This window comes from Clinocottus analis, unplaced genomic scaffold (assembly GCF_023055335.1).
Source record: "Clinocottus analis isolate CAN_PGR_092001 unplaced genomic scaffold, fCliAna1.0.p SCAF_5, whole genome shotgun sequence".
Lineage (NCBI taxonomy): Eukaryota > Metazoa > Chordata > Actinopteri > Perciformes > Cottidae > Clinocottus > Clinocottus analis.
The window spans coordinates 9,429,862-9,454,306 of record NW_027176207.1 but is presented as its reverse complement, the minus strand read 5'-3'; the positions used below and the strand labels follow the sequence as shown (position 1 = coordinate 9,454,306).

Below are 24,445 nucleotides of genomic sequence, written 5' to 3'. Positions count from 1 at the left end.
TATCTGCAGTTAAAAAATGATGCCATAGATCTCTAAACTCCTGTCCAGGTCTGTACACTTTCTGGGCCTGGTTTGCCGAAATCGTCTCAAAAATAAAGTTGAAGCTTCCGGTTAATCAAAGCCTGTTTTCAGGAAACCAGCCTGTGCTTTAAGAGGATGGCTGGGAAAGAATAAGTCCAGTTGATGGCAACAGACAGGACAAGACTGGGCAAACACGTTAAAAACACCACACAATGTTGACCAGACCAAACACATATTACAGTACTTTGACTTTCAATCACAACCTCCCATGATGCTGCTGGCATAGTATGAAAAAGGAGCGAGCATTCAAACACGTATTGAAAATAGCAACGTTTTAATAAAGAGCGATTTTACAAGACTGCAATGTCTAGCTAGCTAGGTGATAACTGGCATTGACATCCATGGTGTTTTACAAATATGCAGTTATGGTAACTGGGTTTGAAGTTTGATGGGTTACTTGCAAGTTGCATTTCTGCATGCGAGGCAGCCTTCAAAGAGTTACGGACCCTACATTGTAAAACAGTTGATTATGAATGTCAATGAACGTTCATGTCAAGAGGTAAGTAAAAAATCTCATGGAGAAATTTCCTTAAAGTTTTCCAAACACACCGGTAAGTGAGAGTTCACACAATGGTCATGCTTTTACCGGGCACACAAGCCAATAAAAAGACGACACTTAATCATGCAAAAAAAAGACAATTTCTTTGTCTCTAAAAATAAAAGAACACAAAAAATCTTTTGAGTTCTGATATCATCCATCCGTAGTGACCTTGAATAAGAAGAAGCTGCGCTTTGATGATGACTTTGGTGCAAAAAAATGTTCCTGTTTCGAAGAGGACAGACCCTGTCCTGTCCACTTCCTCGATGAAGACACTCTTGGTATAGACCAGTTGTGATAGTGTACCTTTGACCCCTCGATCCCACCCACTTCCTCCTCGAGATGGACACAAACATCACAAACATCGAACCCCCCCCTCCCACACATCCCTGGATGATGACACCTTCAAAATACAACCATTCAAACACAGAAACAGCAATAAATTGTCCCACGTACAGTACGTCATCCAATGGGGCTTCGATCACTTTACAGAGAGAGCACGTCTAAAAACACATGAACGGCATTTCCTATATACAGAGGACACGGTAACAGTCAGGGGTTGGCCCAGGGTGGATGGAGCTGCGTCGTGGGAGTGAAGTGCACAATGAGAAGAGCATTCAGCTGACGGAGAAAGACAAACCACTGGGATGAGGAGTAATGGAAGAGGGTGAAATGACGATTTTTCCAAATGTCAGCTGGCCTTTTGGTGAGAAACCTCAGAGAATATTTGCCTGCTTGGTGACGATTTCTAACTGAAGTCTCTCTGCTGGTAGTAGAGTCGTAGCTGCAGGGAGGTTGTTTTTTGCGTAGCCAGCAGTTACAGTTAAAGCATCAGAACCAAACGCCACCAGACAGTTGCAATTCTCTGACGATTTCGGTGAGAATCACAAGCGTGTGCAGCTCCAGCTTTCCGATTCACTTTGAGATTCCATGGCCGACGACTTCGGGGCTTTTTTGCGTTGTTTTCATCAGATGAGTGATCCTTGGAACCACCTTAATTTGATGTTGGGTTGTACAGACTGAGACACGGCCACAATAACACTCACTGCTAAGTTGTGCACACTACCAGCTCACGAGAGACCGTTCATCTCTAACCGAGGAACTCGACCCTGTGTATCTCTAAGGGAAGGCGTGTGCACACAAACACACATACAGTACATGTACATAGAACAGACACAATCAATAGAAAACGACTTCATCCCCAATCGATTATTGCCCCTTTCAACTGTACATCCCAGCAATGATTTTAGGTTTTTGTGCAGCAGAGCGTTGTCCCCTCTTTGAAGGTTTGTGCTATATATAAATGTATATACCGTCTGTCTGTGGGTCTAACTTGACCTTGGGTCTGCCAGCAAAAGCCACATTAACGTTTAACGTCTCATTAAAGCCTCCCGTCTGGCTGTCTGAATTAATCTGCATGCCGTCACAGCATCACTAGGGTCCGGATCAACAGACATTACCCTCAGTCGTTTGACGACAGTCTGGCCCTCATTCGACGCCTCCGACTGACCTTTAGCTGTCCTGTCCATAAATGTTAACACTAAATTAGCGAAGCCCTCTCTGTGGTTGCGGTGTCTTTGACCACTTCGAGTGGAGGTGAGACACCCGCTGCAGTAATTTCCCCTTTCCAGTTTTTCTGGAGTGTAAAGGACATCACGAGAGACTCATTTTGAACAGGACGAATCAGGACAGGGAGGAAATCATACAGTTGGGATTCAGACCATTTCTGATTGGCAAAGACTGAGAAACCCCGCCTTCCTAGCATCCAGTCAACTCTGTCTGGCTCAGTGCATTTTTCACTACTTTTAGAGCAGTACGTGTATAACAGAACAAGTTAGAAAACAAAGTAAAACATCATTCTGTACAGAAACCTGATGTGGACAAACAACAACACTACAGCAGGAAACAGCCTTCTAAACAGCCTACAGATGGGTGGAAAAGACAGTAACGAGATTGCATGATATTGCACAGCTGTAGAGGAGGAAGAGGAGGGGGAGGAGGAGGAGGAGAAGGGGGAGGACAAATGACAAAGTGTGTACAGCACGACCCCAAGTAGCAAAGTTAGTGTATGAGGTTTGTTTACATCCAAATGCGATGCCTGGATCTGGCTCAGTGCTTTCATCAGTTAGTTCCAGTGCAGTAACACGTTGGTACCTGGCAACACAATAATGACATCAGGTACCAAAAGAGAAACACATAGAGTACACACCCGACACAGCCACGTCCATCCACACACTCACAGGCGCACCCACAAAGTATCGCTCCGTCGGATCTTTGATGTGAAGTTGGCAATCAAGAACAAATGGAGCTCATAAAAAGACTCAAACGGTAATGTTGATGCAGCACGTTGAAATGTAGAAAAAGGAAACGTACACACACACACACACACACACACACACACACACACACACATTCAAATTGATTACTTCTGACATCAGGTGATGAATGACACACAACCAGGAACCAATCTGAACAAGACGCTAAAATCACCTACACAGACACACACCCTTGGCAAAGTTCACATTGAGTAAAGTGCCAGCAAACAATCCAATCAGAGAAAGAGGCGCGTGTCCTCCGAGTTTGAAGTGGGTACGTTTTCTATACAGGAAATGATCAGGATGAGGAGGTCAGGAAGTGGCAGTAGAGCCTCTGCACTTCCATAGAGCTGTCATCGCAGGTCATAATCGCCGTCTTAATTGGCAAATCAAACAGAGGATGAGTGGGATTGATGCGGAGCCTCTGGTACCCCATTAAAAGACAGAGAGATCATTAGCCACATGGAGAGAGGAGAGGAGATTAGATGTCGAGGCTACATGGAATCAGATACGGCATTTCATCTTTTATCCATCCTCTGGTCCTCCTCTCCTTCTTCCTCTCCCCTCCCGTTTCTTCTACGTCTTCCTCTTTCTTCCTCCAGCACTGGATTTGGTTCTGGATTTGTTTTCTTTCGCTCTTTCTCTTTCCATCTCATTCCTCTCGCCTTCTCTCTCTTGGCTTTGCTGCCATGGTTACAACATCATCCCTACATGAAGTGCATCTGCGGAGGATGGGAGGAGAATGGAGAGTAATTTAGTTTGACAAAACACCCCATCAAGTGTTCAGGCATCGACTAACAAGCATATTACCTGCCGCAGTGCCAGAAAAACAGCTTTACATGGGCGTGAGTGCTCAGTCAGCAATTATTCTCCTCCCGTTATGTTGTAAATAATTGGTCAAAATATACTTGTTTGTTCTCCTGAGAGTCTTGTGGATGTACCCACTGACGGTTACTCGCTGTGTAAAACACTATCTTCACACTTGTTCAATTATGTGACAACATGATTGATGCTGCTTCTCGGGAGTGTCCTCACCTTGACATTACTTATCAGTCGTTAAAACTAGCTATGACTGAGTGCTCCATTATGTCAGAAGACATGCAAACAGGAAGCACATCCAGGTAAAAGTCTAATCTTTATTGTTTTTATGCTGCTATAGTTAGGTTTACATGTAGGATGTCCTAATCTTACTGGGTCTACCCAGGTAGTTTTTGCAGTGTGCCTTCTTCAGTTCTGCTGAAGTTAGTCATTTCCTACGCTTCCCAAAAAAATGTTCAATATCCTCCAGAAAAATGGTGATAGCTACTACTTTCCTTTAAGGTACACACCCTAAAAGCCCAATGTTCAGTCAAGTTTAAGTTTGGATTGTTTCGCCTGACACCTTCTTTATTTTCTCCTAAACACGTCTACATATACTGAGAGATAAACTGGGATTTCCTGAGCGATGTTAACAGAATATTGAACGAACAAACAAATATGTAAGAGTTATTCATCTTTTCATCTGACTCTCACTAAGAGAGCAAATATCCCAACATGTCTGACTACTTACTTATCAATACAATATGTGGCATATGCACAAATATGTGTGTGTGTGTGTGTTTGTGTGTGTGTGTGTGTGTGTTACCTGTGTCCCCGGCATGGGTCCAAAAGGATTGGTGGGTCTCAGGACCGGCTGGTTGTACATGACAGTCTGCGGCTGCATCATGGGAACACCCCCCATCTGATGACTCATCTGAGGAGGGAGCTGGTCAGCGGACAGGTGGGAGAAGGATTGGCAATAGATGGAGAGTGGACAGGAGATAACACAATGTTTCAGATTTCGAGTCATCGCCAGTCATGCCGTCTGAGTATGGATGAAGGATTGAGATCAAAGCTGTCCTTTACCATTCCATACACAGGCACTTGGGGTGACGTCATAGGAAAAGCCACTGGTGCAGGAGCCTGTTGGAAGAAGGAGAGGAAAATAATAAACCACTTTCTGGCTGAGGTCCAGTCTAAAACTTGACCTGAAAGTTGATTACTAATATAATCCTGATACTCTCAGCCTCATGTCTAACCTGTCAAAGAATTCCCCCAACAAAGACAGACATGTCTTGACTCTCTTTCACATTTGTTTTTGTGGAGCGAGACACCGAATCCTCAGCAACAAAAAGAGTTGCAATAACTTACAACGTGGACTTGAGGGAAAAGATTGGCAGCCACAAGGGATGAAACACAATGCCAAGGCAGCACAATGAGCAAAGATGATTCCCATTTCCTCTGATAATTCATGTATTATCAACAATACAGAGCCCAATAAGAAAAGTGTCACGAGCATAAAAAAAAGCAAAGAGGTTTTTAGAGGATGTCAGGATTAAATCCACGACATAAAGAGGAGGGAAGGGAAGGTGGAGTGAATAAATGTACTTACGTAGCCAGTATAGATCATCCCATTCTGTGGAGGGATACAGAGAAAGAGAGTTACAACAATACCAGCCCTTTCTCTACATGAGCAGAGGAGATAAACCAGACCTTTGCCCATTCCTCATGTTCAAAAGACTTCTGCTTTAAATTCCTGTCCTGCCACCGGCTTTCCGAGCCATTTGTTGAATAAATGAGCAGTTTGAGTCGCGAGGTCAATCAGACGAAAATTAAAAGATGAAACCAGATTGAATGGAAGAGACTTGCGGATAATTAGAGTGGAGCACAAAGGACAGACACACATTCGGGATCTCCTTTAAAAAGCCCTGAGAGCAGTGGAAAGTTACATTTGGCCAACAGGTACATTTAATGAGTTTCATTTCAGAATGAGATATATGACTATTAGGAGAAACTGACTTCTCTGACAGAATGATGGATGACACCAAATGAATACACAATACCAAACTCCTGTTGCTAGATAGTGCTTCTCTGACAAAATGGCCACATTCACAGCCCTGACCCTAGATAATATAGTGATTGTATTGCCATTTTCATTTAATTTAATAGTTATTTTGTAACTCCCAGAGGCAAGACGGCAAAAATAGATGTTACATGTCTTTTAACACTCTAACCCTTGAAATAGTGAAAGTACTGGCAATTGGCAACGCTTCATTTCTACCTCTTTACTTAAGATTTCATGACACTTTTTTCTCTTCTTCTTCTGACAAAATATACCAAAACACTGGCAGCCTTTTTTTTTTTTTTACATCAACGTGAACCGAATAGCTTTTATTCTTGAATTTAATCTTTCACAGCAGTGGAATGCACCCACTCCTAATAGTATGAAGTGTCCTGCTCATCACTAACAGAATGAGTGAGTTGTGAGTTATCAAGCTGCGATGCCACATACACACACACACACACACACACACACACACACACACACACAAAACAATTGACAACCGTGCAAATGTAGCTTTTAATTTACCATCTGAGGGACGGGCATGGGTGCAGGTGCCATGGGATGGGTGGTGTGAGTCCAGTTGGTGCTGGTGCACATTGTTTTTGACTGCCAGCCTCCTGTTGGCTTCTTTTCCACCAGCTGACTCCACTGGAGCTCCGGCCTAATGAATCATAAAAAGAGTTTAAAAAGTGATAGAATTGGACAGACAGCTGAATCATCTGCTTGTGGCGAAGTCTTAGATGTCAGGAAAACCCACTCACTTTTTAGCTGGCATCCCCCCAAACTGCAGATCTGAGAGAAAGGAAAATAAACAAACACATGAGCTGAAGGGAAGCAGAGCGGCAGAAGGATGACAGATCAAAATGGAAGCGGTGACTGAATATTTCACGAGATCCTGCATACTCACTACCAACGAGGTTGGCTAATGAAGAGTCCAAATCATTGGGCAACATTTTCCCAGAGTGCATATGGATTCCAGGGCTGTGAATGTGAGCGGGCGGGGCTGGCTTTAGCAGGTCGCCTGACATCCAAAGGTTACCATGGGAACATGAAAGGAGAAACGAGGGGAAATGAGTCAAGAGCATGAAGCAACTGGACATAGCTGTCACAGCTGATCCAGCTCTGAATCGTGCGTGTTTATTTGCATGCTTCCTTGTATTATTGCATGATTGTGTGTGTGTGTGTGTTTGTGTGTGTGTGTGTGTGTGTGTGTGTGTGTGTTGTGTATCCAGCCCTACCTCCCCAGGCATTGTTGTTGTTGGGCACAGTGTGTGTGGTCTGGATTGGGGTGTAGTTTGGCTGCAGGGTGAACAGCTCACTGGTCAGGTTTGGCACACTGTGGAGAGGAAAATCGGGACGAGAGGACCGCTTTGTTTCTCATTTTATTCGTATGTAACCAGAAAAGATCAGTAAAAACAAATCTGATCGATAATGACCGCCAGGCCTCTTGTTGAAGAGCTGCAGTCTTCCTGCAACAAACAGATGACGTTCCCTTTGTCGCAGCGTTACACTGCAGATGTTAGACTCACTGGTTGCTGACTGGTACGATTGGTGAGTTGGAGAAGAGATCTGTGGCCCCACCGCTGCTGTTGGCACTGCCCACTGACTGGGTGCTGGGTGACACGTTGGGTGTCTGAATATCGTTCACCTTATGACTGTCCTCCTGCAACGGGAAGCAGCGTCAGTATATTATGATCTGTAAATACTTGTGAAGCGCACACGAACCGCGTTAACCCTGCTCGGGAAAACGAACCAAATCAAATGTAGCCATTCAAAACATTTCCATCCCCGGGTGCTTCTCTATTTGAATGAGAAATCCACTGCAGAGGGTCTTGAGATTGTGACTTCATTGTCATTCTCTGTGCAGCTCGACGCTACGGGCCAGCAGCCAAACACAGACAGTGTATTGCACTGTACTGCAGGACTAATGCACATGTCCATTCAACTCCAACAGCAGTGTGGAGGACAAAAAGACTTCACGTACGCTTCACACAATCGAAAACGGTGTCAGTGTCGCATGAAAGCTTCATTTGTGTAAAAGTACGTGAACTCACAACGATCACACCGTGGTTTCATGGAGGACAGTATTGTTTGTGTGTAACATTGGCCGTCTAACCTCGTCTCCATGTCTCACCTTGTGTTGCTGCAGTCGGTTGTCTTCTGTCTTGTCGTCCATGCGGCTGAGAGAGATCCCAGTGCTGGAGAGAGAGGACACTGCACTGGACAAGGTGTTGGATCTAAAGGTGTGACGCAGAGACACACATTGCTTTGTTTCGTTTGACTACGCTCTTTTTTTTTTACTACGTTGGACTTTATAATGCTTTGTGACCTTTACTTTATTTTAACAAGGCTACACTCCTGCAGCTCTTATGCTCACTTTTGAGAAAACCAAACAGTTAAGAGATCAGAAAGTATTGGACATTTATAGTATGACTAGATGATCGATGATACACTATGAAAGGTACGAGGAAAGTAATTGAGATTCATAGGGAACAGAACATGAATGCACAACAATGAAATAAATGGAGGTAGACATCGTTATGCGTCATGGTTAGTGTTATGGTAGGTCGCAAAAGGTTGCATCAAGCTGAATAAAGCAGTGATTCAACACAGCTATTTTAAACCTATTTGAGCCTCAGAGAGCTTGTGGTCCCACGGCAATCAGGACACACCATCATAGACAAGTCTGTTTTCACTGTCAGCTAACGCTTCCTCTGAGGCGGGGACACAAAACGGAGACATTTTTTTAAATGAAAAGGTGAGAGACAAACTTTTGCCAGTGAAAGCTCCAAGGAAATATGATTTTGCGTTGTTCGCAAAATTAACTTCCAACTTTTTGTACAGCCTAAGGAGGCTGAGTGGACACATGCTGAGACAACAGAGAGGCTGCACGGACCGTTTACAGTGTGCAGCCTGCTGCTGCCTTGCCTTCTTCATTCTATAAGAAGTGTTGGGCTATTAAATGAATCTATTAAATATAACTTACTGTGGGTTTTGGAGCTCTTGTGCTGGGTATACAGAATGTTCACATCTAATAAAACATTTGTGTAGCCTAAATGTGTCATCCCCTTTAACAATCATATATAATTTCATCACATTTTAATGTAGCTATTGTTTACTCAGAGCAGACGTTAATTAACCTTTTTTTTTTTTTTTACTTTAGTATGAGGTGTCTGGCGCAGCAGATCTGAGGAGTGTGTTTGAGGTCAGATCTTACCTGCTTGCTGCTGACAGGTCCTTGAGCTTCCGGCCCTCCAGAGAGGCTAGATGCTGCTCCAGAGCCTCCAGGAGAGAGCTGGGAGCCTGAAGGGTGTAAATGGGAGGGGGGTTGATGGGGTATCATTAGAACCACAGCCAAGTGGACAAAATGGGACAAACCGCTTTCTCTCACTCCCATCGCCTCACCTCCTCATTTCATCTCACTCACCCACATACGCGCACAAAGCGGCAGCAAAAGTTAAGACATTACCCTCAAATTCATAATCTACTCTACAACAGCTGTTTGTTCTTTTTTTTTTTTTGCATTTGGTTTCATCAGGTTTGGTTCACCGGCATGCAAACGTCAGCCTTGGATCATGCAAACGAGTCCACAGCGGGACTGACAGGTCAGGACAGAGCAGCAGAGCGTTGTTTCTGCAGGGCTCCAGAGTAGAAACATCACAAACACGTCTCTGAACCGTCTAACGAGCCCATGCAGAGGCCAGCAGTGCACAAACGCTATCTTAAACACACACACTTACACACGCTCACGGGTAAAGAAAATCACAGTCCAAAAATCAAGAGTTAACTGGTGGATTCCACGTTAGGGTAAAAGTCAAATCAACGTATTCATATTTTTTTTTTTATTTTGGAAATTAGGCAGCAGCGAAAGCAAAGTACAACAATTGGATCCCACTGGAAGCCAAGAAAGTTAACTCAGTGAAATGTAAAACATCTGGTGAAAAAGCAGGTATACACATCGAGCAGCGGGCCAGCACTCTTTATTGTAAAACAAAAGGGATGGATGGGTTCATTTGAACCATTATGTGATACCATGTTTTTCATCGAGAGCCTTACATTTCAGCACCAGAGATCACAACGAAAACACAACAAGCAAAGAAAAGATTTCTCATATACTTATTTTAAGGGGGAAAGAGAGTAAAATGTGAATTCTGGATATCCTTCTTCAGAGAAATCTAGAATATGCTGAAGGTTTAAAAGTAAAACAGACACATATCTAGAGCTCAGTAAAGGCATGGGTCACTATGTTGTTGAATAAGGGCATATAAGGTCTTCTTAAGCACTACAGACATGACATTAATTCAAAAAACTTCTCCCCTTTCAGCACGTTACCTGATTTCTCACATTTGTAAACATCCAATTATGGTTCCACTGAAAAGGATGCTTTGTATTTGCGGCCTTCAGCATGATATGCAGTGCTTATGATGGCATTATGTACACCTATCCAAGTCATATTTGCAGAGACCTATTTAATAAAAACCATTCGCTGCTCTCCCCACAGCTAATGCAACGGGACATAATCTTTCCAGGGAAATGATTTGAACACTGCTTATATGGGCAAAAACCTATTTCATAAAGCTGTGCTGACTTATTTATATGATAAGCCTTTCAATGAAGAGACAAGCCTTGATATTTACACTGTGAAAATGCCAGAAATACTGCTGTGGAAATAATAAGCCCCGGTCATGGATGTCTAAAATAGAAATATGCACATAAAAAAGAGGCTAAAAACTTTTAATATTCAGCTGCATACAGCTGCTTTCAAAATCTTAACCAAGAGTAAAATTTGTTTCGCAAAGATTTAGATTATGAAAAAAATGTCATTCCTGCGCGAAATGCTTAAAAATTGGGGATAAATATATGTGCTTCAAGGCTATAAGCAGGTCTTCATTTTATTGTTTCCTCTCTATTCTAGAGAAAAGGAGAAAAGGCGAAGAAGTTAAGGAGAGTGAAGAAGAGAGGAGGACATGGCAGCTGCAGTGTGGGCAGGTCTGTAGGGTGAGTAGGGAACGGGAGCGCTTAGAATGAAGCATTATGGGATTGACTTGACGGATTTAAATACTGGTTGACTGATTGGTTGATTGACTGATTGAGATGAGATGTAGACTGACCTGTGTGAGATCGGGGCTGTCGCCCTGATCTATCCCAACTCGCTGTGTCACAAAAAAGGAGGGAGGAGTAGGGGAGGGAGGAGGGAGGCAAAATAAAAAATAAACCAAATGTAAAAATAAAACAAGGAATAAACCAAAAAATCCAACAGAGTAAAACAAATTATAAAAAAAAGGGAAGAGGCGTGTGAAGGAGGAAGAGGAAGAGGAGGAGGAGGAGGGAGAAAGAAGAATCAAACTCAAGCATCCATTACTTCATGCAGTGGCTGGAAAGGAAAACAAATAAAAGACAACAGAGGAGGAGGGCGCATGCACACGCATACAAACACCGATATATATATATACATATACACAGTTTATGTACACACACACTTATAAATACACGCACACGCACAAACACACTGAGATCTGGAGACTGGTTTGAAATGAATGCTGAGCACACCGACTGATTGAACAGGCAGGGCAGAGAGGGCAGACAACAGGTCACGTGACTGCGAGGTAAGAAACATCCAAAAGGAAGACACTCAACTAATGTTGACTTTGAACAGAAAGAGAAAAGGGGGGGGCACAGATGACACACAAACAGACAAACACACATTTTGTTAGACAGATAAAATGAATGGGTCCTTAAAGTCAACGTTAGTCTGTTGTAGTTTTTTTCTTTGGATCGAGAGGCTGCACCCCAAACCTTCCAAATAGGAACGAAACCAAGCAGAGAGAAAGCTTTTGAAGATGGCGCACGGGATAAATCTAAGCAGGATAACACTGTTTATATTCAGTCTAGCGAGAACGGCAACTGTTTACTGGGAAACAGCCATTATAACAGGGTTTTTTAAGAAAAGGGAGGAAATAAAAATAAGAGGAAGGGGACAGAGATAGAGATAGAAAAAGAGCTTGCTTGGGCATGCAGTGCAGGCATGTGAACAGGCAGCACGCGAGGGGTCCCTCAACTCGAAGCTCTACATGAGTGACTCCCTGATAGACTAAGACTCAGCCATTAATCACTTGTCATGGAGTCACCCCCTCCCCTGGTCAGGGCAAGAGAAGGACAGAAACAGGAGGGAAATCTAGAGGCAAAAAAAGACTTAGGAAGATTAAGGAGATCCCCTGGACGCTGATCTACGGTCCGTTTTAGGTTGAAAATAACAACCGTAAATCAGATCCAAAGGGTAACAGAGGTGTGGAGCGAATCTCAACAGGTTTAAGTGGATTTTCTATTCAGGTAAAATTCTTCAGAGAAACAGGATGAAATTAAAATTGAACATGGTGATGCCTTTATAGGAGGCCGTCGAGATTCGCCCCAGACAGATACTCTCGCCCTCTCCATGGCGTATAACTCTGTTTCCTCCGTGGAGGAGCAGCAGGACAAACGAACATTACCTCTGCCACTTTGAGAAACTCAGACAGTTTGGTCATCCTGTTGAGGAAAGTCTTGTAGATCTCCAACGCTTCTTTGCACTGGTTCTTCTTCATGTCAAAGTATTTCTCTGTGCATCAGAAAACCAGAATCAGCACACTGTTCATTGACAAATCGGGGTTAAGCATCATCTAGCCCACTGAGGTACTAGAAAGTGTATATCGTTCTTTTTAAGGCTTTCGAAAGCAACCTGGCATTGATAATCCCACACATCTGGAGCAGATGTAGGCTCAATTAGATTCCTCATAGAGTCCAAGTAACTATTTAACCTTAGCTGAAGTCCTTTAGATCAAGTCAATTAATTAATTAATTTGAAGTCGTCATTCAAAAGTCTGCTCTTGTCCCCTGACTCCTCACTGGCTTAATAATTAATGGAAGAAAAGAAGGTGATCTTAAATTGGACACAGATACAGTCGGAGGATAAATTGATTTCCCCTTTTAAGGAAGGATTGAGTGGAGTCGCAGTCTTGTTAAGTCTCGCATAGCCAGACCTATCTCCAAACTGCGCTGTGTCAGCGCTAAAGCAAGGTCTGGTTCCACACATTGTCATTCTGGTACATTCTGGTATTCCTTTAAATTAATCACCATAGTCTTGCCGGCCAATGGCAGGCTCATACCTGCAGTCTACATCCAGTGAGTCAGGCTCGTGAGACAGATTAGTGCATGAATACTGCTGTATCGGCTGTATTGTATGTGTGGTGTACCCAGCATGTTGATGACCCCTTCGTTGTAAGCAGCAAACAACCGTATGGAGTCTTTAAACAGCAACATGAACGCTGTGTTGATCACGCCGTTGGTGAGTTCATTGGAGTTTGGCTGGAGAAAGACAGAAATAAATGAAATTGAATCAAGATTTACAATATTTGACATTCAAGTGTTGAGTTTTTAAGCCAGATGTTTTACCTGGAAATCCAGCAGTGCGTCCAGCTGGTTTTGAATGATTGGCAGAGTCTTAATCAGCTTCTCTGTGTTCATGGTGCGCATCACACCGTCAGCTCTGGTAGCAGACAAGAATACATGCACACAAACACACATGCAACACACACACACACAGGGATTATTAGGCCTGTAGACTAGGTGTGTACGTGTGTAAGGAAGTCCCTCAGATATACACTCTTGTGGACTAGCATAACAAAAACACACACTTTAAACGGGATATATATAACAAAACTGTGTTGTTGTTTTTTCAGTGCTTCTGCACATACAAGTGGGTCTGTTGTGCCTACCAACCCACACATTGTCAAATAAGACAAAGTGTTCGATGTTGGCTGTCTTCATCGACTATATAGCGAACAGATTTAGCCTTTGGATGTTGAATCACATGTTTTATAAAGTTAAAAAAAAAGCATAAAAATAAAAAAAACACTTGGTGTGACCACCGTCTGATGAAAAGTGGAAATTAACAATCCCGTCCTCTTTGGTTGATAAAGCCCATACTTCCTCTCTGTATATGTGACGTGTGTGTTGAGTTTGTTACCCTCTCTTCATCTTGGTGAAGTCCACTGCTGCTAGTCTGTAAGACATGGCTTTTTCATTCAGGTAGCGGCTGTAGCGTCTGATAAAAGTCGACATGTTATACCCTGCGGGGGCACAGAGGGGGCTGCAGTGAGAGACAGATCACCTCGGCCTATTGTCAAACCAGGTTAAGAAGCTATCATCCCCTCAAAGTAAGTGGGCTAACTTCTACACGGGCAGCCTGCTTTTCTCCAAACTGGCCTTTGCGCCCTTTTAAATTCAGCTTTTCATATATATCATATAGTATATTTAATTACAGTCACGTGTTTCCATTTTCAGTAACATTCAGCAGCTTCTTGTCTCCAACAAAAGATACATTTATCTGTCGTTTTTTCAATCCTGGACCGTAGCTTCCCTTCGAAATCAACTCTGAAATGGGCTTATTGATAGCGTTACGGGGCCATGGAGAGACATAAAGTCATTATGTTAGACGTACAGCACTGCTGAGTTTACGAACAGCCAAACAGCATTAAATCACCTTGTAGCGCAGCCTTATCTAGAAAGTTGTTGAGGTTGAAGAGTGTGTTTCTGGAGGCAAGGTACTGCATCAATCTCTGGTGGAATAAAAAGAGAGGATTGAGTTAGTGGCTTATCTGATGCGGTTCCCTGACAACATCCAGTATGTCCACTCAGACACAATAACAGCGTCTGTGTTACGCAAAGTGAAGGTTTGTTTGTAGACAGGCACTGCAGCTTTACCAGCATTTCACAGAGAGCTGGCTGCCCTTTTTTTCAAGGTCGGTGTGAGATTGAACAATGATCCCATTCCAGCATCCTGTTTAGACAACAAATGCATGACATTGAGCCTCGATGCTCGGGGCTTTAACCCTTACAGTTACAGAACACCGCGTCCCTATTTGTGCAGCAAAAAGTTTGTTGTTTGAAAACTTTGAGAGGGTCAGGATCCCCGCCGCAATCCCTCTGTCTGGTCTGAGACGCTCATCGTTTAGCGTGTTTGATGTTTGGGACGTGGCCCCTGTGGTGTGCGCTAGCTCGCGGAGCGATGTGATTTGTCACACTGGCCATTGAAATGTCAGCGGTATACATCATCAGTCCTTGTTGCACATGTGGAAGACACCGCTTCAGAGAAAGTCGCTGCAAGAGTTGGAGAGAAATTGCTCCAACCTTGTGAGCAAAATGTCAGTCTCCGGACAGATCAATGACTCGAGCTAGCCGATTGGCAATCAGTCTCTCTTTTTCATGTTTGTGTGTATGGAGGCGGAGGCCCAGAGAGCAGTAGATTGCACCGGAAATGTCTTTGTTTCATCTTTTCATTGATTCCCATGTGCACTTTTCTAATGCTTCATTAATAGTTTATCATCTCGTGTTGGTCTGCAGCTAACTAATTGCATGAGCAACACATCTGTATTTAGTATTCCCAAAAATGAATAGACTATCTAAATTGTTTTTGATTGGTTTTCTGTCCATTAACTGATGGAAAATTGACATCATCGTAACATTTTTAAATGTTAAATATTTTTTCTTCTGTTGAGGCCACTTAAGAACATATTTGATCCTATAAAACAAGCTTGCTATGTCAAGATGAAAAACCACTTTCTAGTCATCCTGAGGATTTTCTGTTTGCTCACCTCGTTGCCGTACATCATGAGGTGGTGTGTGGTGATGAGCGCTTTGAAAACCACTATCCAGCTGTTGCTTGCTGTGCGCTCCAGCAGTGTGTCTGCCAGGTGGGGGATGCTGACGTTCAGCTCATTGGTGCAGTGGATTAGGTCTGGAGGACACGAAACAAACAACATCAAATATTCTGGACATGCAGAGAACGCTTTAAAAGAATAAACCAATCATTGTTTTGGTTTAAGATAAACAAAGATGATAAAAAACAGGGGTGTGGCCAAGAGGTTAGAGGTTACAGGGCATCTGTAAAGTTGCAGGTTGGACTGCTATGAAGCTTCATGTGTCCTTGAGCTCAAACTCTGTATTTTCACTTACTTTAAGTCACTGTGAATAAACGCACCAGCCACATGCCAATATCATAATTTATTACCTTTGAGAGTGTACGGGCTGAGTTATTGAGAATCGATGGAATGAATGAACCTCTTCGATGAAGGCAGTCTTATCGACCGGTGCATTCATTTTGACTCGCTCAATATCAGCACTCAAATCAATGAATAAATTATTATTTAATGATAGCGACTGAATCGACACATGAATTAGAACGTACTGTATCACAAAATCCATATTGTGGTTTTTTATTCAATAGTCAACAGTGCTACCCACTATCCACCAAAATACCAGTAATCAACTGAGAAGATGCAAAGTTACGTCAAGGTCAATTCAACAACAACAAGGGACGCGTATGTTAAACCAATGGTCAAACTATTAGACCTATCATGAATATTGAATCACAGTTTTCTTTCAAAGCATCTTTGGCAACAAATAACAAACAAACAAATAGAACAAAACCATACATTTTATATAAAAATAGGATGTAGTCATTTTGGCATTTTAGCCTTCGCCATTCTTGATTTTTAACCGTCGCCATTTTGTTTTCCACCTCCAGGAGTGAAATGAGAAGGTGCTTAACGGGACATTTTTAGGCAAGCGAAACATTACAATTAATAAAACACACTGTGAAAGTTGTAAGACGAAAGCACAGATCCCTCCCGGACCTGTCAATTACAAGGTAGCGCGCTGTAAAGCATGCTTTATTGTCTATTTTAATCCAAATAGGACAATATTTTACTAAATGAACACTATGCTGTATTGATAGAGATGTGAAACTAGTGATTGAGACCATAAACTATTTTTACTGTGATAATAAAGTGAGAGGTAGATTCATTTTCTCTTAGACGTCTATACAATCTGATTTATTTTGCAACCAGAGGAGTCGCCCCTTGATGGCCATTAGAGAGAATGCACGTTTAACGGACTTCCCCATTGGCTTCACTTTTTAGACTCAGTGGTTGCCGCCTGAATAAGAGTTGACTCCAATGTTTACCAAATGATAAAGTCATTCATATTGTAAACTATCTGTTGTAAAGTAAAATAGCTGAACATTCTTCTGCGTGTTGGTTTGAAAAGGTCTGACAAAATGGTCGTCTGAGAGTGTATTTTTAATGAAGAACCACCAGGAGACCAGATCAATTTTAAAAGCAAGAGAGAGAAGGTTTATGTTTTATGTTAAGGGTAATATGTCCCAAAAAACACAAGTCATTTGAAATTCAGCAGTGAACACCGAACAATGAGGTCAGATTGGTGGAACAAGACCCTAAATTCTTCAAGGATTTTTCCCGCAAAGGATCAAAATGTGAAGTATGTTCAGCCTCTGTTTAATCTGAAAGATTTACTTCCTTGCTTAGGAACCAAGCTTTTAAATAGCAGAAACACATGTATGTGCCCTGTACACTGCACATTCAGCAAAGCTTATTTAGCTGGGATTTAGTTGGATTACTAAAAAGAAAAGGTTAAACTCTCCAAATACAAAGATTTTTTTATCTCTGAAACTTGACCATATGTGTTTTATAGTAAAGCCTTAAGACTGTGTTGTAAATGGACCGTGTTGTAAATGGACTGTGTTGTCAATGGACTGCATTGTGCGCTCTAGAGCGGCTTCATGCAATCTCTTCAATGACGTTAAAGATCTTTTATGGATAAACCAATTACATTTATCTCACTATGCTGCTCTGAAAATCACTGTTCAGAGGAACACAATCGTCTCTGTACTGTGAAAACGTGAGATTGAGCAGATCATTTAAAACTTGGTCAGAAACAAGATCTAATTATTACGTTAGTTTGAATTAAATGCCTCATTTACTGATGGAACAAAGTGATAAAACACCAAAAGGAATAAATCACAAATATGAGATGGAAAAATGAAAGACAAGAAGCCGTCTACTTGAATTTGGCAGCAGAGCACAACATAGAAAAGAGCAAAACTCCAACATATATAATGACAACTAAAAAAAAAACTAAATTTAAGCATGCAAATTGAGTTAGAGAACCCACTGGGGGAGTGAGAGGAAGTGTACTTGTCTTCAAAGAGCGACAGAGAGAGAAACATTTGCATGCTGAGTTACTGTGAGAAAACTTCAAGCCAGGTTTGATTTCTGAGGCAAAGCCGTGGTCTGTTTCTTCCGCAGGATCAGAGGTTATCAGGGTTTATTTGAAAGCTCTCTGATGTTTTCTGCGCCCACTGAAACGCTGGATACCAAAGAGTGCCAGTTGATACCGCGGTTAAGTGTTTGATGCATGTCAGAGGCAACCGGAGCACCGGCAGTTCACCGCAGCTAATGCTTCAATCCTGTTCATCTTCACTACTTATGTTATTTAGCAGTGTGAAAACCTCAGGGGCAACAACACAGACGATAATAACTCCCACGATATTGATTATAGGCTTCATCGACTCGTCCAACTTTGCCTGCCGTGCCTGGCTCTCACTCTGCTGCATTAACGTCATAACATGTGCTGCCCCGCATGACGAACAAATATAAAGGTTTGTGTACTTCCCGTATCTGAAAGTGAAACATGTAGAAAACATGTTTAAAGATCATTGAATAATTCTCAAACAATTTTTTAAATAAGTCCCACATGCATAAATGCTAATTATTATTTATACCAGACCGCTATTAATCAGACTTTACTGCTGTAGAACAATGGACTTGCCTCTAGAAATAATTAGGGACTTTTAATATTTCTCCTAATTAAATTTCAAGGCATTAATATCAAAAATGGTACATGGTAATAGTAGCGTTCAGTCATGGTTTACTTATTGTTAATGTTGGTTTGTGAATTTCCTTTCTGACTCAATAATTAATGGAACAATATTGATTTTGGCTAATTCACGTTTCCTGTCACAAGGGAACAAACAGAACATTAAGGGGGACCAGATTCACACTTTTTCGGCCTAATAGCGGCATTGCTGTATGAATGTCCATGTCGGTCCACTTTACCTTTTCAAACTGCGTCATTTATGGTCGTTTGAGAAATCTGTGTCTATTTTAGATGCATGATGTCTAACAAGCATGCAATTTAGTAATACATTGCATTGTATTTGTGATGGATTATGTTGTTTCTTAGTTGAACGTATGAGCTAATTCAGAGCTAACAGATGTACAAATTGGTTCGCTTCACACATTTAACTTTAAATCCTCACCAACTTCCAATATGTTTTTTATGAATTTTTATTTTGAATATATTGACATGGAAATGTTATATATATGAACATATTATTAAAATAAATTGCACCTATTTGACGAGGATTTATGTGGCATGTTTTATTTTTCCTGTGACAGTTTGCTCAATCAGATGTAACAAATTCAGTTCAGAGTGAAACGACACTTCAGCCGTAAGTCTTTTTTGGACACTTTTGGCCAGCTGTCTTAAATGCTGCTGTTAGCATTCAGCACAAAGGATTACTGCGGCTAATACAGACTATGAGAGCAGCTATCATAACGTGTTCAAATGTATTATTTAACTTTATACAGAGTAATAGCAAAGCACTCATGCTTTACTTTAATACAATTACAGCGAAGCCATTCAAACTTCCAGTCAAATGCTGGGTCCACCTGCATGCATTCCTTTGGGTGATAATGCATCAGCAAGGATTTAATCAAAGCCGCGTGACAGATTGCCAGAAGGATGGGATGAAATATTGACTGCCAACTTAGATTATTGATAAGCTGCAGTCCAAATGATATAATGTACATCAATAACACAATTAGAAATATGATTAAGGGTAACGCTACGCAAACGTTAATACAAATAACAAAACGGCAACGTGGTGTCATCAAGTTAAATTCACCACATGTGTAAGGATAAAATGTAAAACAAGTGTATTAAAATATGTTTGACTAGAGGTATTTTAAATGTAATACAAAATGTAAGATGTTTCAAGACCTTGGCTTTAGACAAAGTGAGTCATTTGTGCGACTTGAAATTGCATTGGAAGATGGGGTCATTATACTAACACAGATGTGGGAGTAAGTATGTGGAGGTATGCATTCACGCCTGTGAAGTCATGGCGTCTATTCTTCTTCTTCTGTCCTCATTTCAACATCTTCACTATTTCACCTAATTTAGCTGGAAGGCCAAACATGTAGCCACTAAGGTACATAAGGCCTTTGATTATTCGCCACACGTTTTGTTGCGTCTGCGGTACATCTCTATTACAGCCATGACACACAACCAAATAAATCATATGCTGAATAACACAGCTGTGTTGCTTTCAGGGCAGAAGGTCATTTTTGGCCTGATTACTATTCTATGTGTGATGCATCTTATTTCTTTCGCCGCTCTCCGCTATCTCAGCCATGCAGAATACTGACTTGTGAAAGTGAAATCCCATTACTCCGTCTGTCATGCTCATCATTGCTGTGAGGTAGTAAATAGTCAACATTGGCCGTTTATGTCACCAACCGTTCTGTCAAGGTCATGACACTGTATTCAAAAAGAGATGCCGGTGAGGCACTCTGAATAGCTTCAATGGCCAGCGATGTGTTTGATTTATCATGCACTGCATTTGGAGCAACGGCACAGCAATTCATCTATTCTTTCCACTGTGCCGGGAGGGATTATAACAAGTTGAGTATATTTTCAAGGCAATTGAGACATTGTTTGTATTCATCAAACCTCTCGGATAAACCGATTCAGAATCAATGCCCAGGTGCTTTTTGTTCTGATGCAAATGTGAAGTTGGCTCCAGTGGATAGAATTTTAAATATTTGCCAGCATCCTCTGTTCCATTATATGTTCCTTTAAGTCTATTTTGTTCTGTTTTTATTCCTGCTGCGACCTGCACGCCTCTATTACCTCAACACCCAGATTAAGTGTTTGCCAGTTTTTATGAAACTGTTTTTACCAGGAAAGTTGCATAAGAAAAGACTCCAGTCTGGGGGAGTTGCTGAGGGTCACACACACCTGAACTTTCACACCTGAGCTTGACCCACAGTCTTGTACAACTGGCTCATCAGGAGCTCCTTTAGAGCAGTTGAGTTCATCGCCTTTTCTTTGCATTCAATTATCACTTGCCCTCCGCTTTCCTCTTAGTCAGTCGAGGGATTACTGTCGATCCACTGACCGCATGATTACAAACGCCATGCGTTTTCCATTAAACCTCAAAAATCCTGTGTCTGCCAGAGAGCCCTATGTTATATCATGTACTAGATGGAGAAGTGAGGCCCATCGAGAAGGACATGGGAAGTGTTTTATTGTGAAAGCTAGCAGTGTCTATTAGAACAGCTGCATCTGAATGGTCCATGTACAAAACATTCATTCAGCTAAAAAATTCAATTCAGGCTTCCAGGGGGGTGAATTGAGCCAGGCCTTCAGTTTCTGCTTTGGCGTGGAGCTTTTTATTCCACTAATGATCAGAATAAGAGCCAGAAACGCCTCGTGTGACCACCTCCACCAGAAGGAACTGACCTATTATGCGAGAGACGTCATTGTCCTTGAGAGCAGCAGTATGGACCTTTTCTTTCAATCCATTTGATAGATGAAAATGTGTCATGTAAATGAACCAGTTCTATTTTAAGATCTGCTCTCACCCTTGAGTTAAGTGACATTTACTGGTTTCCAAGAGACTGCAACTTATGACTGGTGCTGAAGGTGGACGACCTTCTGCCATTTAATAACTGCGGGGGTATTGTGTTCCTGTAAAACTGTGGCTTCGGCAAGAAGCACAACAATAAAACCATAATGGTGCCAATCACTTGATGCCCTTTAACTGGTTATTTTCTTCTGCACTTACGATAATACTGTTTTTGGGGTCATCAATTGGCTTGATTTTCTTTAGAAAATGAAAATCACAGTCAGTGTTGGCTAATGTACTTTTAGAAATCCTCGTCTGTAACAGCTGAGATTTGAACCCTCATAAATGGCGACAACAGTAACATTGAAAAACCGAGATAATTTGCTTTTAGTGGTGGTCACAATCAAGATAAGATTTGTATGCAATCAAAGCAGAAGTAATTACTCTGTGTTGCGATTCAAAAGTCACAAAAGGGCTTTTTCATCATAAGTGCATTTCTGAACCTTTTCAAACTCCCCCACTGGGTGTTTTTTCTCGCTTTAATAGCCTTTTTTGTATGGCAGAGTGATACAGGCCTGATTTAGAAGTATTGTGTTGAGGTGCCCGGTGGCACATCTTGTGAGGGAGCCCAGAATTCCCAGTGTCACCTCTGCTGTGGACATGACTGACTAATCCACTGCCAAACCTGCCAGCTGACTGCCTGGGTGTGTGTAGCTGGATGACTGACTCTGAGGCTGTTTGGCTACCTGCCTTGTTGTTTCTCTCGGACTGATTTCCTCTTGATTAGCCATCTTTCTATTCACTCGTCTCTGTCTGTCTGTTGGTTCTATCTGTCCGGACTTACTGCCTGTGACTGACTCCCGGCCCCATCGATTACCCGTGCTCTCCATCGATCACGTCAAGTAATTATAGTGAGGCAGAAAACACAGCTAACCTAATAATCTCTGTTCAAATCTACATGTGAGGAATCCTCCTTTTCCCATGTGTACATAATTGCTGCAGTTTGCACACACTGCTAATTAGCAGAATGTGGAGATAAAGAATCTGTCTGCTCAAACGCCTCATTGTAACACCCACCAGCAGAGCTATACAGTACACACACTGCCTCTCTGCTCCTCCAGCACCTCAAGACTGACAGCAGTAACACATCCATTAATGACTGTAATGCACCAGAGGACATGACAGTGAACTTGAATGTGACATTATAGAAATCTAAGAGAAGATGTTGGCGATGCTGCAGAAAATAACGCACATTTTGTTCTGAAGGGTCTCCAGAGAGAGAATCCAGTGCCGCCGATAGTGGCGTTAATAATGGATAGGCCTACACTGTAAAACGGCTGGTTGCAATATGATTAGACCAAACCAGAGTGGCCTATTTACACTGACTGACATGCACAGGCTGCCCCTCACCGAATACCCACATTTACTGGTAACACTAATAGCCATATACACTGTAGCACGTGATTTAATGCGTAAATCCCATTTTAATCTAAGGGAATGTGATGTCTAATTAAAGAGGCTGCAAACATAACCGGGCCGGATGAGAACGAGAAGAGGGGAAAGGGGGGGGGGGGGGGGGGAGCATAACAGATGCTGTTTATACAAGCTATCCTTTGTGAGGAAAGATGCTGGTAGCATGATGCATGCATACTATCGATACAGTAACCAGTGATGGCATGCTTAACCTACAGTCAAGGTGCTTCTTCTTGGGTCCGCTGACTTCATGCGTCGTGGCCTTGCAGACGGCTTTGCTGATGGCAGACCCGGTCATGCTGTGCTGCGCCGCGGCGATCCGGTCCGTCAAAGACTGCCCCGACATGTTACTGAGGAGGAGGAGGAGGTGGTGGTGGTGGTGGTGGTGGAGGAAAAGGAAGAGGAGGCAGGCGGAGTGGTGGTGATCGAGGAGTCCTGGTGGGGGAAACCGGGGAGGACGATCAAAATGTCTTTAGAGGCAGGGAGGAGGGTAGTGCCCTCTGCGAGAATCGGCCGTCTGAGCAGGAGGAGGAGGAGGAGGAGGAGGAGGAGGTGGAGGACAGCAGCGTACACCGGCGAGGATCCGGTGGGAGAATTCATGCGGCGGCCAAATAAAACATAAGACGGTCACATCCAGGGAACCATTTAATATTCAGTCGAAAAGCCTCAGGGTGACCCAGTTGCAGGGGGGGGAAAAATGATTAGCCGATGTAAAAAAAAAAATCAAATGTATAATTTGGAGCGGCCTGCATCAAAAATAGCCTCTAATGAGATAAGACAATGTGTACTACAGAAAACTGTAATATATCCCTGAGATGCCGGCGGTATACGCACGAGAGCTGAATCGGAAATAAAGATGGCAATAATCGAAACGCTACCGGTGATTAATATCAAATTTATGCGGCATCCCCTATGACTGAAGACTCATTTTTCAAAGACGATATCAAACAGCATTGTCCTTTCCCTTTTCTCCTCTTCTTCGGACGGGTTCTCCTCTGAAGCTACAACGCACAGATCGGACCGCAAACGCCTCTCGGATCCACACAGCTCCCCGCGCTGGCTGCATCTAACCTCGCCGCTTTGATTTTTTTTTTTTTCTCTCTCCCCAGTTTTTTTTTAATCTTCTTACAAAAGGGTGTATTTCTGTGTTGAGGTTGCCGATAGGCCAATTCAGGTTGGGGTTTGTTTTTTTTTCCAGAATTTCTTTTCTGTCAGTCAAACTTGTGTGTAAAATGGCAGTACGTGAATCAGGTGACTAGGAAAGGAGGGTGACTGGGCCACTTATTGCGTCCGGGGAGGGCATCTTAAAGCAGAAGGTTGTCCCGGGTCTTCAAGGCAAGGCTTTAGCTGTCATCACCTCGTTGCATGCATGTGGGGTGTCATGTGCAAAGTAATCATGATTACCTGCCATCCAATGAAATGTAGACACATATGGAGGAAAATCCACGATAAGATCAACACAAGATGTTCCATTTGTGCAATGCTTCAGTGTGATTCATGCAGTCGTATAATGACTAAAAACTGGTGGTGACTCTGAGGATCTTGTAGTGATTTTTCTGACATTAAAATGGCAATCTCATGCTGTTGTTTGTTAATCTATATTAGTGTGGCTATGACCCCACAATTTACAGAGATAGTGTATGGTTTTT

The 24,445-nt window shown here is 42.4% G+C and overlaps 1 protein-coding gene across 4 annotated transcripts; it reads right to left on the bottom strand.

Annotated features, from left to right (window-relative positions):
* Positions 1 to 338: 338 nt before the first annotated feature.
* Positions 339 to 24,011, bottom strand: LOC137802649 (phosphatidylinositol-binding clathrin assembly protein-like). Of its 4 annotated transcripts, none has more exons than XM_068600676.1 (19): positions 23,013 to 24,011; positions 15,427 to 15,569; positions 14,316 to 14,391; positions 13,800 to 13,902; positions 13,226 to 13,319; positions 13,027 to 13,138; positions 12,286 to 12,392; positions 10,909 to 10,950; positions 9,015 to 9,100; positions 7,932 to 8,034; positions 7,327 to 7,460; positions 7,036 to 7,133; positions 6,705 to 6,845; positions 6,559 to 6,589; positions 6,323 to 6,458; positions 5,345 to 5,368; positions 4,819 to 4,875; positions 4,559 to 4,678; positions 339 to 3,656 (listed from the first exon to the last, which is right to left on the bottom strand). In XM_068600676.1, exons 1-19 carry the CDS (start codon positions 23,140 to 23,142, stop codon positions 3,642 to 3,644), a joined length of 1,752 nt encoding a protein of 583 aa, XP_068456777.1. In that variant the 5' UTR covers positions 23,143 to 24,011; the 3' UTR covers positions 339 to 3,641. The 4 variants fall into 4 exon arrangements, with proteins under 4 accessions (XP_068456777.1, XP_068456778.1, XP_068456779.1 ...); XM_068600677.1 differs by having other exon boundaries at positions 6,705 to 6,818; XM_068600678.1 differs by having other exon boundaries at positions 7,932 to 7,995.
* Between the last annotated feature and the right edge of the window lie 434 nt (positions 24,012 to 24,445).

Excerpts from the sequence above, each read along its gene's own strand:
- LOC137802649 (XM_068600676.1), bottom strand. The coding sequence starts at position 23,142 with ATGTCGGGGCAGTCTTTGACGGACCGGATCGCCGCGGCGCAGCACAGC. Across the intron at positions 13,903-14,315 it reads AGATAAGGCTGCGCTACAAG|GGTATAACATGTCGACTTTT; the intron begins GTGATTTAATGC and ends GTGCCCCCGCAG. Across the intron at positions 9,101-10,908 it reads ACAGCCCCGATCTCACACAG|GCTCCCAGCTCTCTCCTGGA; the intron begins GTCAGTCTACAT and ends TACACCCTTCAG.